Source organism: Chinchilla lanigera, unplaced genomic scaffold, assembly GCF_000276665.1.
Source record: "Chinchilla lanigera isolate Chin_1 unplaced genomic scaffold, ChiLan1.0 scaffold00041, whole genome shotgun sequence".
Taxonomy (NCBI): Eukaryota; Metazoa; Chordata; class Mammalia; order Rodentia; family Chinchillidae; genus Chinchilla; species Chinchilla lanigera.
In genome coordinates this window covers 19,010,743-19,027,808 of record NW_004955442.1, presented here as the reverse complement: position 1 = coordinate 19,027,808, position 17,066 = coordinate 19,010,743, and the positions used below count along the sequence as shown (strand labels likewise).

Sequence of the window (17,066 nt, the reverse complement as noted above, 5' to 3'; positions counted from 1 at the left end):
AAAAAAAAAAAAAAAAAAATTAAATGTTTATTGATCAGCTTCAAATACCAGCAAAATTCCTATTGTGCAATTGTTAATTTGTTAATGATACTGGATAAATCAAGTACAGTCATCCTTCAGTATCCTTGGGAAACTGATTCCAGGACTCCCTTTAGATACCAAAATCCAAAGATGCTCAAGTCTCATATAAAATGGCATAATATTTCCATACATCATACCATATCATTTTCTTAAATTTATTTTCGAGCTGGGATCTCACTAAGTGACCTAGGCTAGTTGAACTCCTATCCTCCTGCCTCAGCCTTTTGAGTAGCTGGGATTATGGGCATGTGCCACTGGCCTAGATCTGCAGTAGGTTGAATCCTTGTATGTGGAACCTACATATAGATAGGGAGGACTGACTATATTCTGGTTTTTAGAGAAACTCTAAAATCTTCCTCTTTTTTTTCTCAGTACAGGGGATTTGAACCCAGGGCCTTAAGTATGCTAGGTAAGCACTCTACCACTGAGCCACATGCCTAGCTTTAAAAGCCTGTTTTCCTAAAGAACTAGTCAGCACCTAGTTTGTTACCCAGGCAGTTTTCTGTAGAGCCCTTTCCTTTGTCTCCCTTACTTCTGCCATGCTTTGCTGGTCAGATCCCAGGTGTTCTTGGACAACCTTCAGGGACCTATGGCCTGAGTCTCAGCTCTGTCCCCCTTCTGTGCCATTCCCTCACTTGCCTTGCTGCCCACCCATCAGTGGTTCTGCGCAGCTGGAGGCCCTGTACTTCCAGAGTTCATTGGGTCTCTCAACTCAGGCAGGGGGCCTCAGATCAGTGTGCCAGCTTCGCAAGAATTTTAAGTGAGGATCTTGGCATGCCTGCTCGGCAAGCATCTGGAGATACTCTGCTGGCAGTTCTGAATGTGTAGGTGATGGGTGGCTCAAGGCCTGGGCCTGGTGAAGCGTGGGGGGTGTGGTTACTGGGCCTGTGGAACTAGAGAGTTTTGGCAGGAGAAAAGGACTGGATGTGTTTTCAGTCCCAGCACTCTTGGAGAGGGAGACTTTTCTAGAGAGGCCCAGGGTAGGGCAGGAAGAGGTCCCAGGCCCCTTCTGCACAAGGGATGTCTGACACAGTCACTGTTGATCCTACTTCCTGCCTCTCCGGAGAGCCAGCACTTTTGATCTAAAAGGCTGTTGACATGTATCAAGGGTATGCTCTTAAGCGCCAGGTAGTTCCTGTGCACTTGCGCATTCTCAACATATTTCTCTATACTTTATTCCTATTTTATAGATGAGGGAGTGGAGGCCCAAAAAGGTTAAAAGCGTACCACATGTGGCTTATTTGGCACATACCCAAGCCAGGATTTAAAACCAGTCAGTCTGCAGTAATCCTGTCATTTGTATTGGGAAAGGTTGGTGCTGGGGCACTTTGACCCCACCCAGGGTACTGGCTACGAGGCTCAGCCATGTAAGCCATATTTCTGTCATACTGCTTGAGCCCACCATCAGTCAGCTTGAATGATTGTCCTTCTCTTTGCAGATCCCAGAAATTATCCATTTCTGCTGTGATTTCCTCATGTCCTGGGTGGATGAAGAGAACATCCTTGATGTCTACCGGCTGGCAGAGCTCTTTGACTTGAACCGCTTGACCGAGCAGCTGGACACCTATATCCTCAAAAATTTTGTGGCCTTCTCAAGGACTGATAAGTATCGCCAGCTTCCCTTGGAGAAGGTCTACTCCCTTCTCAGCAGCAATCGCCTGGAAGTGTCCTGCGAGACAGAGGTGTATGAGGGAGCCCTGCTCTACCATTATACCCTAGAGCAGGTGCAGGCTGAGCAGATGTCAATGCACGAACCCCCTAAACTCCTTGAGACAGTACGATTTCCCCTGATGGAAGCCGATGTCCTCCAGCGGCTGCATGACAAACTGGATCCCAGCCCACTGAGGGACACAGTGGCCAGCGCCCTTATGTACCACCAGAATGAGAGTCTGCAGCCCAGTCTGCAGGGCCCACAGACAGAACTACGCTCAGACTTCCAGTGTGTCGTGGGCTTTGGGGGCATTCACTCTACACCATCCACAGTCCTCAGCGACCAGGCAAAGTATCTGAATCCCCTGCTGGGAGAGTGGAAGCACTTCACTGCCTCTCTGGCCCCCCGCATGTCCAACCAGGGCATCGCAGTGCTCAATAACTTTGTGTATTTGATTGGAGGGGACAACAACATCCAAGGATTCCGAGCTGAGTCTCGATGCTGGAGGTACGAAAGGGCACTTGGCAGAAACTTTGTCTGCAGGTGACACTGTGGTGCAAGAGTTGCGGGCCACAGGGCTGGTCAGGGACATGTTCTGGTGGTCACCCCACCGTAGACCTGGTTCCCACATTAGTTCTCACTGCTTAGTGTTCACCTGTTTTGTGGAATAAAGTCCAGGTGAATTCAGAGAATGTAGACCATAGATAAGGGAGATGGGGACCAGGATTGTTTTCATTTCCTTCTGTCCCTGTTCCTTCTCAGAAATCTACTCATCCTGGATCCAGCCTGCCCGTCCTTGCCAGGGAGTGCTGAATTGTGCATACAGGGAGTCACATGGCTGGCTGAGCACAAGGAGGGAGGCATGCTGGACAGGGTAGCTACTCCATCTTGCTCTCTCTTAAATTTGGTGTGTCTTGTTTCTACTTCCCTGCTGGTCTGCTCCGGTCTTTCCTCTCTCTTAATCGCCAGTCCGCGATGGAGGATGGCTTACTGCCCACCTGAGTGCACAGCCTCACTCAGGGAAATGGGAAGGGCCAGCAAGCTTCGCTGAGCCTCTTGCCAAATCCCGCCTGGCTCTACTGTCAACTGAGTCCTGGACAGAGATTTCATGGAAGGAGGCAGTTTTCTCAGATGGGTTTTGTGGGTTGCTGTGGTCTGCAGGGTGCCTCCAACTTTATCAGTTAACTAATCTATAATCCCAGAGATCCATTTCTTTGGTAGAGTAAGGAACAGTAAGTCAAGTACCCATGGCCTGAGCTACTACTAGGTTTCCAGTCCCTCCTACCTCCACCACCATACCTTGGTATGTGTAGGAAGTCTCCGCAACCCGCAGGACAAAATATGACATCACAGAGATTGCCATCTGCTTTTGGCACCCCTGAGCGCTAGCAGTTCAGTTCGTGTTTGTGTTCTGTCTTCCAGGATAAGGGTTGGGAAGGGATCTGGCCTGGCGATGCCTTTAGGAAACAAGCATAGTGATCCTGACTCAGGAGGAGATGGCCACCATTCCTCTAGTATTTCTGCTGTCCTAGCCCGAAAGAGTAGTCACCTTTGTTAAACTGATGAGAGTCAAACAAAGCTTGCTAGTAATACGTTGTAGTTAAATATGAGAACCAGTAGCATTGTGAAAGGAGAAAATAACTTCGTTTCCTGTCTAACCAAATACTGTACCCAGTAGATATGGCTGTGGCAGATTCTGGCTTCCCTCTGACCCAATCTCAAAGTCTTTTTTTTTAGGAGCTCAGTTTCATAGCTGCAGGGCCACGGCCAGGCCTTCCTACCTAAAGAAACCCACAGAACTGCAAAGCAGAGCTCTCTAGAATGTTTCACCTCTGCCCTGCAACAGAAGGTAGAAGTAACTATGTGCCCAGCAGGGAGGCTGGACTTTTCTACAAGGCTGTCCCTGGGTGTCACACTTGAGGACTGTGCCTGCCTCTGTACCCTGGCCTGCTGTTATGTGTTGTTGATCACAGTTTCATTCAAAACACTGGTCCAAATTCCTTCTTGTAGACATGTGCTATAAGACCAGAGCCGTGGGGGTGGGGGGTATAGCTCAGTGGCACAAGCGCCTGCCTGGCAAGCACAAGGTCCTAAGTTTGATTACCGGTACAAAAAAAAAAGACTAAAGCCAAACTCTACAAAACTGATACTGCCCCTATGGTCAATAACCCCAGTCTCAAATTCCAGTCCAGGAGTTGGATGGTGATGACAGATAGAGATGCCAAGACCTGCCTCATGGAGCAGGCACCCCCATAGGGTAGAGCTGGTAGGGAGGGCCACAGCCTGCTGCCCTGCTTGCCACCTAACCTGGTCTCTGTCCTTTGTTCAGAAGGAAAGCATCATTCATCTTCATTGAACTCAAAACTTCCAAGTGAATATCTGAATGTTTTGTTTTTGTTTTTGTTTTTGTTTTTGTGTCTTGGTGGAATCAAACCATGCCTCCTGCATGTGAGGCAAAAGCTCTACCACTAAGCTATACCCCAGTCCTAAGTGCTTTATTTTATTTTTATTGTTTTTTGGTACTGGGAATCGAACTTACAATCTCGTGCTTGCCAAGCAGGTGCAGTGCCACTGATCTATATCCCTGGCCCCCAAATCCTTTAATTTGAATGTTCTAAGAGTTCAATTCTTCTTCCTTTTTCCTTTTTGTTAGCTCACCCACCTTAGAACCTATAGACCAGTTGTAGTGAACCTATGGCATGCATGCCACAGCTGGCTATCATTAAAAGCTGTAAAAGGTTCCCCATCACTGCTATAGACCCTCAGAGTGTAAGAAGAGGAGTTTTTGCAGTAAATTAGGGTTTGTATTCTAAGGAGCTGTACCTATCAGATTGTATGTATCATAAAGCTCTGATACAGAAACCCCATGTGAAGTTTCTTTTATTTTTATTTTTATTTTTTTTGAGACAAGGTCTCACTATGTAGTCTGGGCTGGCCTCACCTGTGGCAGTCCTCCTGCCTCAGCCTCCTGAGTGCTGGGATTATAGGCATGTCACCATACCCATGAAGTTACCTCTTGAAGCAGATTGTATTCTTCTCCATGATACCACTGTTTCTTTTATTTTTTCCTTGATTGTATCTATATTACTCTATCAGTCACCTTCATATTATAGTGAAATACCTGAGACAGCTATCTTATAGCAAAAAAAGGTTATTTAGCTTATAATTTTGGAGGTTCATAATCTATGATTGGGGGTGTGAATGCGATGACTATTTGTTTGGCCTCTGTGAGGGAAGATGGCAGGGATGGGAGTATGTGTGAGTCATATCTTAAACCAGAGAAAGAGACAGGACGAGAGCAGGGTTCCACATTTAGATCATAGTGGGTACCCATGTTGTTCTTTGTGCCTTTTCCATAGCCACAGCCCTGTGAGTATGAAACACTGACTATATGCTCTACCTTGGAGTAGCCAGTCTTACGATGATCCCTGACTCTTACCCAAAATGATAACTTGGTTGTTTCCTCAGGCATTTCCACGCGGCATTTCCATGACTATTAATATAACACATTTAAATTTTAAAAGGTTTTAACAGACTCTAGAGCATTAGCAGTCATGGAAATATTTAAGTTGTGGATAGAAAAAAAAATACAAACTACTCAATTTAGGAAAGAACCCAAAAACACTTTAGTGCCAATTCTAGATTGTATGTCTCAGTATCTGGATTAAAGTGACTGTCTTAGTCAATTCAGGCTGCTGTAACAAATACCATAGATTGTGTCTTAAACACATGTATTTCTCAATTTGGTTACTGGGAAGTCTAAGCCCATGGTGCCTGCCAACCTAGTCCTAGTGAAGGACTTTTTTGCTGTGCCTTCACATGGTAGAGAATGAGCTCTAGTTTCTTCCTTTGATTATTATTTTTTGTTTTTGTCTTTTGAGACAGGGTCTTACTATATAGCTAGGCTGGCTTAGAACTTGCAGTCCTCTTGCCTCAACCACCCAAGTGCTGGGACTGTAGGTGTGCACCGCCGTGCCTGGCTCTAGTCTCTTCCTTTCACTAATCCCATCCCATCAGCAGTACTCTGCTATCATGATCTCATTACCTCACAAAGGCCCCATCTCCAAGTATCACCACATTAGGTGTTAGGGCTTCAACACAGGAGTTGAGGAATACAAACATTCAGTCCATAGCAGTGACTAAAGCTATCTATATTTTTATATGAAATACTAAACTAACTTGGGGGAAGGATGGCACACTTCTGCGGTTCCACTACTTGGGAGGCTGAAGCAGGATGATTACTGTGAATTTGACGCCAGCCTGAGCTACATAGTGAGTTCAAGGCCAGCCCGGACTACATAGTGAGACCCTGTCTCAAAAAAAAAATTAATGGAAGGTCGTGAGTTCGATTACTGGTACCAGAGAAAAACAAACAAACAAAAAAAAACAGAAAAAAAATGGGGCTGGGGATTTAGCTCAGTGGCACAGTGCCTGCCTGGCAAGCAGAAGGTCGTGAGTTTGATTCCTGGTACCAGAGAAAAACAAAAAAACAAAAACAAACAAACAAAAAAATTAAAATACTAAAGCTTTTTCTTTTTTGGAAAAATACACTCTTTGAGGCTTTGTCCCAAAAAACGGAAAATTAGTCCAATAAAACTGTAGTTAGGGCTGGAGGTGTATGTCAGTGGTAGTGTATGAGGCCCTTGGTTCTGTCCCAGAAAACACCCCCCACCCCACACACACATGGAAAAAAATAAGAAATCCACAAAACTTGTGTTCCATCTAAATTATTGACCAGTGTTGTCAGTGTATGTATGTAGTTCCTTAAATATGAAGCCATAAAATCCAAATAAACTCAGCCTAAGAAACTGAGGACATCCAGCTGAGTGTGGTGACACATGCCTATAATCATAGCCCTCTGGAGGCTGAGGTGGGAGGATCACCAAGAGTCCAAGACCAGCCTGGGCTACATACTGAGCTAAAGGCCAGCCTGCACTGCATAGCCAGACACTGTCTGAAAAAAGAAAAGAAACTGAGGACAGAAGACCAGCAGGAAGCATGTGGAAGTATCTAGAGAGTTTTGTCTCCCTCTGGTGGGAAAAGCAGATGTAGTCTAGTCTGAATATAGTATGGGGGCAGAGAACTGGTTACTGCGAGGAGCGCATCTGCTGAAAGGCAGTAACTGCCCCCCATCTAGCCAGGTGACAGAACCTCTGTGTTCCCTGACTGCTGGGCCCACCTGCACTTTCTGCTGGCTCGTTCCCCTGATTCAAGTCTCAGAACCTGCCTTTTCAGGAGGCCTTTCCTGGCTCCAGGCCCTTCCTAGCCCCCACTGACTGACTAATCACTCACTGCCCGCCTCACTTGTTTGTTCTTGGGCCCTGGGATTCTGTGGAGCACTTGCTGGCTCGGTTTCCCTGTTTCCCCTTCTGCAGCAGAAGTCAGTGCCCTGGCCCTCTGGAGTCTCTGCACTGCGCACTGTGGTATTTCTCCAAGTGAATGAGTGAGCTCCTTATTGGTAGTCTTACTCCGTTTTTCTCACTCAGCAGATAGTACATGGCTAGCTGCACCGGATGGTGTGCTGAGATGTGGGATTGCAGCAGTGAACCCTGGTCTTTTAGGTGCTCACGCCCAGCAAGTTCACAAAGAAACTTCTTATGCTCCTTGTCCTTTATGATTCTTCATGCCATGTTCTAGGCCATTGGGCAGATGCAGAGGCCGAGAGATTAAAAGTGATGCCCAGGGGCAGGGGATATGGCTCAGTGGCATAAGTGCCTGCCTGGCAAGTGAAGGTCCTGAGTTCAATTTCTGGTTTTCCCCACTCAGAAATAAATAAATAAAAGTGATGCCCAAGGACACACAGCTAGATGGGCCGGTCAGTGTGACCCAGGTGTGTGTCCTCTCTGCTGGTGGCCCCACCTCCTGATGGACATGTTTTGTGTATTCCTAGGGGCTGGCCAAGGGCCTAAGGCAGGAAACAGCAGTTGCAGAGCGTCTCTAACTTGGGCTTTGGGTGAAGAATGAAACTAATCTCTTCACTGGGTGTAGGCCAAAGAGAAAACACTTAAATGAAAAAAGCTGTAACTGTCCATGTGCCCTTGAGCAAGGAGCGCCAGAAGCAGAGCAGGGCGGATGCTGGTGCCTGGGTGGCCGCTCCAGGAGAAAAGACCAAATGTGGAAAAAGGAGGAGGGCTTTAGGCTCGTGGGTCCTGGCCCCTTGTCGCTCTTGGGTCACCTCTTCGCCCAGCAGGACAGCCCCCTGCGTACTCTACATGGGCCCTGCAGAGTGCCAGGCCTGGACTTGGAGAGAAAGGGAAGAGCCCCCAGGGAAGTGCAGCAAGCGTGGGGTCAGGGGAGAGAGTGCTGAGAAGGCGGACTGTGGAGCGGGCGGGGCCTTGGATGCTGGGCTCGGGCATTTGGACTTGGAGTGGGAGCTGGGCCCTCACTGCTACGGATGGGAGCAGATGGACAGGGGAGCACTGAGCACTGCGAAGGACAGCTGAGCAGCCAAGTAGAAGTAGCTGGGAGGCCCCAGCAGAGTGGGTCTACAGAGCAGAGAAACAGCGAGCGACGGCTGGCAGAGCGGGCAGCTGAGATCACTGCTGTGGAGAAGCAGTGGAAGTGCTGTGCAGCCAGAAGGGGCCCATGGCAGAGTGGAGGGGCAGCCCGAGCCAGCAGCTGGGCCGGGCAGTGAGAAGACACTTGACTGCAGAGGAAGAGAATGAGGCCGGCTGCTTGGGGGTTAGAGCTTTTTATGGAAATTGGCAGGGAGAGAGAAGAAAGGGCTGTAACTTAGGGACAGCTGCACTGTGAGTGGGGCGTGGGGTGGCTCTGCTGTCAGGAGAGTGAGCTGTAGTAACTGCTTGAGAGGTGCTGGGCTCAGCAGAAGTCAGCAAAGAAAGGTCAGTGCCTTTGCTGCCTCCTTGCCGGGAGCACCCTCCCCTCTCCACAGCCTTGGGCTTGAGCTGTTCAACATTGCAGCCTGTCCGTCCAGGCAGCGTCAGCCCAGCTACCTTCCTGGGCCCAGGGAGACTCCTCCGACCTCATGGGCCTGCCGCAGCCATCCTGTGTCTTTCCTGCCATGAGGTGGCCTTGGAGTCCTGTAGGGCCCTGCCCCCTTGGTGCCCACAGTTCAGGGTAGCAGGGCTCCCACTTCCATAGGAGGGAGGCTTTGGGGTGAGTGAGGGTGCCTTAGCTGGGGAGCCTAGGAGAGCTGGAATAAGAAACAAGATAGTTATTTCAGTTGCATGAAGCAGGGCTGAGGGGAGCCCGGCACATGCTGGGTGTGGACAAGGCTAAGGATGTGATGGTTACTGTGGACAGGGCACAGCTGAGCAGCACCACACACTGGAGTGCTGTGGGGGACTGAGATGCCCATCCAGTTGATTTACCGGGAGTCTTCCTGAGTAGGGACAGATGAGCTAGAAATGGGCGTAGGAATAGCAGGTAGGCAGCCTGGGGTGCACTATTGGGCTAGAAATTGTACCAGAGTTACACCTGGAAGGGACAGCAACCCAAGAGTCTCCTAGCCATACCTTCTAGGCTGTGGGGGGTATGTACCCGTCCTCCAGTGTAGGAGCCCGCTGGTCTGTCAGTGGGTCAGCATGTTCTGGCTCACGGGGGCTGCCAAGGTGGGAGACATTCAGACAGGGGAAAGGGTGAGAGCAGGCAACATGGGCCCAAAGGGCAAGCTGCTTGCCTGGTCAGTCATACTTTGTCCTCGTGTCCCCTCAAAGGTATGACCCACGGCATAACCGTTGGTTCCAGATCCAGTCCTTGCAGCAGGAGCACGCAGACCTGTGTGTGTGTGTTGTGGGCAGGTACATCTATGCTGTGGCAGGACGCGACTACCACAACGACCTGAATGCTGTGGAGCGCTATGACGCTGCCTCCAACTCCTGGACCTATGTGGCCCCGCTCAAGAGGGAGGTAAGGAAGTGTTCCAGGAGGGCCTTCTGGATTTCCCTCCCTGGATGTTCAGGGAGTTGGAGGCCCAGGTGTGAAGGCGCAGATCAGGAAACTAGGCCCAGCAGCAGGACCCACATTGCTCCCAGTATGCTGCAGTGTATTAATAGGGTCCCTGAAGTGCAGCCAAGCTATTTGGAAAGGGCACATTGAGGGTCCAGACCCCATCCTTCAGACTGTACCCCTCCTGAGTCTCACATGCTGATCTTTGTTTTTGTTTTGAGACAGAGTCTCACTATGCAGTTCAGGCTGGCCTTGAACCCACTATGGAACCCAGGCTGGCCTTAAACTCATGCGATCCTCCTGCCTCTGCCTCCCCAAGTGCTGGGATTACAAGCATGCACCACCATACCCTACAAAATGCTTAGACATGCTGATCTGTGTCATGCCATCCTGGGGCCATAAACTGCTTTAATCCTGTAATTTAGTGTAGACGGAAACCTTCTCCTTTATCTTTCCCCTAGTCCAGCTGAAACGAATTGGGACATTTCCAAAAATGTCCGACAAGAGGGACCCTGAGGGAGATGAAAGCTCTCAGCAGCCTGGCTCACAAGCCTGCGCTCAGACTTCTCTATCACAGGCCCCCCCGGAAGACAGGGCCTTCCAAAAGCCAAAACTGCTTTCAAGTTTCTATTCTTTACATTGAAAGTAAAAATCAGGTGCATTCCCACAGCAATACTTTGATTTATTCCAACTTGAAGTTGTTTAAAGTTACATTCATTATGCAGAGGTGATGTTTAGGGAGGCAGCTCTCCTCCTCCCTATGGCTCTGCAGTTCTTGAACCTGGCCAGAAAAGGAGCCATGGGCCCCAGGAGAAGGAATAAGCTTTGTTTGCCCTTGCTTCCCAGGTCTCAGCCTTTGAGGGCAGGGTATGCATCCCGCTAGTGCCAGCATTGCTATTTGCAGAGCAGCTGCTACCTGCTATGTTCTAGGGTCCTTGAGCACCCAGAGGTAGAGAGGATGATGTGGAGGCCAAGGCCTGTGTCCCATGCTCACTTGGCCTGCACTGTCTTTGGGACCTTTGTAGGAGCCTCTGGAAACCTGTTTCCACTGCCCACCATTTCTCTGGCACTCCTCACCCCAAAACTGAAACTTTGACTTCACAGTATGGGAGTGGGGTCTCCCTGATGGGTCCCGCTCCTCTGTACCCAAGTCACTAGCACAGCCAACACAGAGTTCTGCCATCCTTCCTCTGAGACAGCTGTGTGCTTGCTTCCAGCTGTGGCCTGCTACTTGCTCCTCATCTTCTTTGGGGGAAAGGAGCCCCTTTGGAGGGCACTCCCTGTCCCACTCCTAAAGAAAGGTGGAGAAATTTCATGGTAAAGATCAAGGGGCCCTTGAGACCTGGTGAATGAGGAGGGCTCCCGGATCTCATTTAGGGCCTCGGAGGAGTGGGGACGGGGGATGGACAAGTCTGTCTGAGGCAGCAGGGGAAGTCGCAGTTCTCCAGTTTGGCCACAGGAAGGCAGCCTTGATCTTCAACTCGCGTGGCCACATTGGGCGGTTCACTTTCCTTTCTGCTTGCTTGCCTTCTGTTCTTTCTGCAACTGTGAGCCAAGTCCTGGGATCCAGGGATGACAAAAAATGGCAGACTTTATCCCTGAAGGTGTTCACAGCCTGTGAGAGAGACCATGATTTAACCACCCTACAAATCAGTGAAGTGGTTACAGTTGTAGTCAATGGAATGCAAGAAATGAAGAAAGGTGCGGGGGGGGGGCTCTTTGCAGGGCCTGTGGAAATGGACCATTTGGAGAAGGTCTGTCTGAGGAGGTGTGAGACTGAGCCCGAAAGAAAAGCGGGCAGCCGATTGCAGGGCCAGGTAGGACCTTCTGGGGTGGGAGGCGTTCATAGTCTTCCCTGAGCAGGGCGAAGCTTGGAGAGCATTGTGAAGGGAAGGTGGCAGAGAGCAGCATGAGCAGAAGCACAGAGCGGTGCTGTGGGCTGTGCAGGTGAAAGGGAATGAAGGACTAACGTGTGGTTTTGGAGGTGAATCATAATGGTTCATAGACTTAAATGTAAAATGTAAAGCTATCAAACTTTTAGGGAAAAAAAGCTTCAAGGTCTGGGGCCAAGTGACTTCAAACGCATGTATCATAAAAAGAAAAACTGGTAAATTGGGACTGTTTAAAATGAAAAGTCTGGACAAGGCGTGGTGGTGCATACCTGTAATCTAGCAGTTAAGAAGCTGAGGCGAGAGGATCATTGTGAGTTCAAGGCCAGCCTGAAATAGGGAGACCCTGTCTCCAAAAAAAAGTAAAAGAAAAACTTTTAGCAAGGTATGGTGGTACATGCCTGTAATCCTAGCACTTTGAGAGACTGAGGCAGGAGGATCACAAGTTTGGACCCAGCCGGGGCAGTTTAGTAATTTAGTGAGACTCTGCCTCAAAAAATAAAATGGCTGGGGATGTAGCTCAATGTGAAGGCCTGGGTTCAATTCCCAGTACCACGAAAAAAAAAAAGACAAAAGACTTTTTTTTTTTGGTTTTTCTCCGGTACCGGGAACCAAACTCACCACCTTGCGCTTGCCAGGCAGGCGCTTTTGCCGCTGAGCTAAATCCCCAGCCCCAGGACAAAAGACTTGAAAAGAGATTTTCCTGAGGAAGATATACAGCGACAAATAAGCACATGAGAAAATATGCAATCACCATCTCTGAAGTGGGAGTATTCTCTTGTCATCCTTTGGTGTCTACAGAAGATTGGTTTCAGGGCCCTCTAAGGATACCAAAAGCCATGCAGCTTCAGTCCTTTGTATAAAATAGCGTAGTTGCTGAGCATGGTGGTACACACCTGTAATCCCAGCACTCAAGAGGCTGAGGCAGGAGGACTGCTGCAAGTTTGAGGCCAGCCTGGCCTCAAACAGAGGCCTACAGAGAGTAAGTTCAAGGCCTGCAGAGTGAGTTCAATGCCACCCTGAATTGCATAGTGAAACCCTGTCTCAAAAAGACCCAAAAAAAAGGTACAGTTTTTTCATAGAACCTTACTTAAATGCTTAGTATAACGCAAATGCTGTGTGAATAGTTGTTGCACTCTATTCACACTGTTCGTGGAATAATGGCAAGAAAAGGCCTGTACGTGTTCAGTACAGACACAATATATGAGAATATTTTCTGTCCACCATTGGTTGAACCTGCAGGTGCAGAGGGCCAACTGTATTTGATTTTTTGTTGTTTCTGTCTTACTCTTTCTTGCTCACATCAGGTAGTATTAGGTAGGTACTATCTGCAAACAGATAAGGAAGGCTGAGTCAGCAGGTCTGTAGGGTTGCTTGGCCAGTGGGTACAAGGGAGGGGTAGAGGTCGCTGTATATGGGACACCTTTCTCTTTTGCTGTGGCCTTTTGCCTGACTAGCTTTGAAAAGGATGCCTTGGTTCTCTTGGAATTCTCCCAAGCAGATGTTTCCATTAGGGGCAAAGGAAAGACAAAGGTGGCTTTTGACCTCTGGGTCTATAAATGTGTCCCCTATTGGGCAGAGGTCAGGGGTCAACAAGTAGAAGAGTCTATCTGTTTAGAACCCAAGGAGCAGGGCTGGGAATGTGGCCGCATGTACAAGGCCCTGGGTTTGATCCGCAGCACCACAAAAACCAAACCAAAGCAAAACAAACAACCCAAGGAACAAGTCAAAAAGCGATGAAGCCTCAGGAGGCGTTTGGGGCAGAGAGTGGCCTCAGCAGAGGCTGCCTGGCCACCCTCCTCCCTGCCCTCTTGCACCCTCTTTGCTGACTGCTGCTCTCTTGGCTACTCCATGCAGGTATATGCCCATGCAGGTGCAACACTGGAGGGGAAGATGTACATTACTTGCGGCCGCAGAGGGGAGGACTACCTGAAAGAGACGCACTGTTACGACCCAGGTAGCAATACCTGGCACACCCTGGCTGATGGGCCGGTGCGGCGAGCCTGGCATGGCATGGCCACCCTCCTGGACAAGCTGTATGTGATTGGAGGCAGCAACAATGATGCTGGCTACAGAAGGGATGTACTTCAGGTGAGCCAGGGCCAGAGCTGCCCACTGAGGCAGCAAAACTGATCAGAAGGCTGGGTATGATGGTGCACGCCTGACTCCCAGCTACTCGTGAGGATGAAGGGGCAGGGGAGGATTACAAATCTGAGGGCAGTCTGGGCAACAGCCTAGTGAGATTTTGTCTCAGAATACAAAAGCACTTGGAATGTCGTTCAGTATTTCCGGGGTTTATCCCCAGTACTGCCCTCCTATACCTTTGTTTTTAGTAGAAGTTACAGAGAGTTCCAGTGTACGTCCTGTCCCACACAGGCCAGCACACTGCTTTAATGCTCCTGTAACAGTCATCACAGCAGTTTAACATATCACCATTCTGTAGATCATAAGTCTGGAAGACTTAAATCAAGGTGTCATCAGGTTGGGCCTTCTTTCTACAATGAAGCCTTAGGGAGGATCCCTGTCTCTGCTGTTGGCAGAATTCAGTCCCTGGTAGTTGTAGGGTGGAAGTCCCTGTTTCCTTGCTGGCTGTCAGTTGAAGGCCCCTCTTGGCTTCAGAGGCCACCATCCCTGACTCAGGGACACATCTTCAAAGTGGCAAGAATAGGTTGCATCCTCCCATCTGTCTGTCTGTCCTCTTCCTTTTTCAAGGTCTTGTACAAATACAGATGCTCCCTCATTTACCATGGGATTATGTCCTCATAGACTCACATTAAATTGAAAATATTCTAAGTCAAATAATGCATATAACTCACCTAACCTACAGTTTAGCAATATGGGATGCTGTCAGGACTCAGTTGTTTGCTCTCGAGAGAGTGGCTGACTAGAAGCTACAGCTCACTCACCATGTGTCACTAGCCTGAGAAAGACCAAAATTCACCATCTGAAGTACAGTTTCTACTGAATGTATATCACTTATGTACCATTGTGAGGTTAAAAAAAGTTTGTAAGTTGAACAATTTTAAGTCAAAGACCTTCTGCAGTGAGTCTACCTAGAAAATTCACCAAAAGACAAAACAAAACAATCTCACCTCAAGGTCCATACCCTTAATCCTATCTGCAAAATTACTTTTGCCATGTAAAATAACATTCACAGGGTCCGAAGATTAGAGTCTGCACATCTTTTTTGTTTTGTTTTGTTTTGTTTTTTCCAGTACTGGCAATTGAACTCACAACCTTGCACTTGCCAGGCAGGCGCTGTGCCACTGAGCTAAATCCCCAGCCCCTAAGTCTGCACATCTTTAAGGGGCCATTATTTTGCCTACCAAGTTAGAGAACCAAAAGTGATTAATCAGTCAAAAAGATAAAATTTTTCCAGGTGTGGTGGTGCACACCTGTAATCCCAGCACTTGGAAGGCTGAGGGAGGAGGATCATTGCGAGTTCAAGACCAGCCTGGGGGGCCAGGGATATAGCTCAGCGGCATAAGCACCTGCCTCGCAAGTACAAGGTCCTGAGTTCGATTGCTGGTACAAAAAAAAAGGCCAGCCTGGGCTACAAAGTGAGCTGAAGGCCAGCCTGAACTGCATAGCAAGACCCTGTCTCAAAAAGACCAAAAAGAAAAAAGAAAAAAAGAAAGAAAGAAAAGGATTTTTAATATATGTTGCCAAAGTCCTTTCCTGATAGATTGTGTCAAACTGAAATACACAAGTGTGACTTTACCATACCTTCATCAGCATTGGGTTTCTTGATTTTTTTCCCCTCCCAGTGGTTGTTAGTTAAGAGTGGACATTTTGGTTTTACATTTCTTGGATTACTAGTAGGTTGAACATTTCCCCATGTCTTTGTTTACTGTTTCAAAGATAGAAAACACTGCTGGTCACGATTAGTCAGCAAGTAACTGCTTCCACATTGTGCTCCCTACTAGTGACGGGTACATGGGGTGGTAAAGACATTTGGATGGGGTCAGCTTCGGTTGTGGAGGACAGGGAAGTAATACCGGCAAATGTGGAAAATGACAGGTGCTGAGGGGGAGGCACCCGAATGGGAGCCAGAGGCCGGCCTGTGCCCAAGTGAGGCAAGAGGGAGTGGCACTGTTCCAGGCAGGGGGTCTGCAGGGGCCCTGCTGAAGACTCGGTTGTGTCCGGGCAGGTCAGAGTGTCACCTGGCCCGTGGATGAGCTGTTTCAGTGCTGGCCCTGCATCGTTTTTCCAAGGGCTTGTCGGAGTGGCAGGTGACCAAGGCTGCCCTGGTCAGCTGGCCTGCAGGGGGCTGGCATCCTTTCCTAGCAGGTGCCCACCCTTGACCCTGGCCTTGGCTTTGCAGGTGGCCTGCTACAGCTGCTCCTCTGGACAGTGGTCATCTGTCTGCCCGCTCCCAGCTGGGCACGGCGAACCTGGCATTGCTGTGCTGGACAACAGGATCTACGTCCTGGGCGGCCGCTCTCACAACCGGGGCAGTCGCACAGGCTACGTGCACATCTATGACGTGGACAAGGACTGCTGGGAGGAGGGGCCCCAGCTGGACAACTCCATCTCAGGCCTGGCAGCCTGCGTGCTCACCTTGCCCCGCTCCCTGCTCCTTGAACAGCCCCGCAGAACCCCTGACCGCAGCCAGGCTGACCCAGACTTCGCCTCCGAGGTGATGAGTGTGTCAGACTGGGAGGAGTTTGACAACTCTAGTGAGGACTAGGGCTTCAGCGCCTGGCATCAGAGGGAAGATTGGCTGAGGCTTCCGGGGCAGCGCGGTCCACCGGTGTAGGCCAGCACACTTGGCCCTAGGGTTGGGCATTTCCCCGGGAACCTGTGGCGCACCAGCTCCAGCCACTCTTTCTTTACTCCAGCCCCTTGGCATTTGAAGGGCTGCTGTAGACCCTGTAGTTGTGGTTTATGTTACACTTGGAAATGTTCCCAGAAGGCCATAGTCCTCTGAGGGAATGACCAGGCCCGGTCCTCCTCGGTGAACCTTGGAGGTCTTACGTCACCAACTGTTTTGGCTGCCCCCTCCCTCCCTGGATCTGGTCCCTGATGCGCTAAGAAGGTCCCTTCTCCAACAGGACCGGAGGACTGGGAGCCCGGGCAGAGGCGCTAAGGCACACAGCACCCACCCTTCTTTCCATGAACAGGGCAAGGCTCCATGAGCAGCCGGGCCTTGAATGATTGGGAGCTTCCAGAGTACAGAGAGGGAGCAGAGATACATAAATTTGCCTGGGGCTGGTTGTAGTGATGAGGAGATCCCCTATCATTGGGTTTTTCTGACCCTGTGTTGTTGATAAATGGAATAAAGTATAATACAAAAGATGTTAAGCGTTTTCCTGTGGCTACGGCCTCAATTCATTTCTACACAGTGTGTCTGAGCAGCATCCTGGTGAAGGCTGGGTTTCCAGGGTCACAGTTATCTTGGGGGCTGGCTGAATGGCATGGGGTGAGCAGCAGAGAACCAGGAACCTGCCCTGGACTGGTGGCCGGGGGCTGCCCTAGCTGCATCAGCAACATCTCTCAACCAGGGCTCATTAGAAATCTCTCAGGGCTAGAGGTGG

The 17,066-nt window shown here is 49.5% G+C and overlaps 1 protein-coding gene across 6 annotated transcripts in view; it reads left to right on the top strand.

The window, feature by feature from the left end:
* Positions 1 to 16,838, top strand: part of Klhl22 (kelch-like family member 22) — a 40,330-nt gene extending 23,492 nt beyond the window's left edge. For all 6 annotated transcript variants that reach the window (XM_005391799.2, XM_005391800.2, XM_005391802.2 and 3 more), the window contains exons 4-7: positions 1,521 to 2,239; positions 9,409 to 9,601; positions 13,387 to 13,620; positions 15,854 to 16,838. In XM_005391799.2, the coding sequence (XP_005391856.1) occupies positions 1,521 to 2,239; positions 9,409 to 9,601; positions 13,387 to 13,620; positions 15,854 to 16,219 (1,512 nt within the window). In that variant the 3' untranslated portion in view covers positions 16,220 to 16,838. The remainder of the gene's footprint in view (positions 1 to 1,520; positions 2,240 to 9,408; positions 9,602 to 13,386; positions 13,621 to 15,853) is intronic.
* Positions 16,839 to 17,066: the final 228 nt, after the last annotated feature.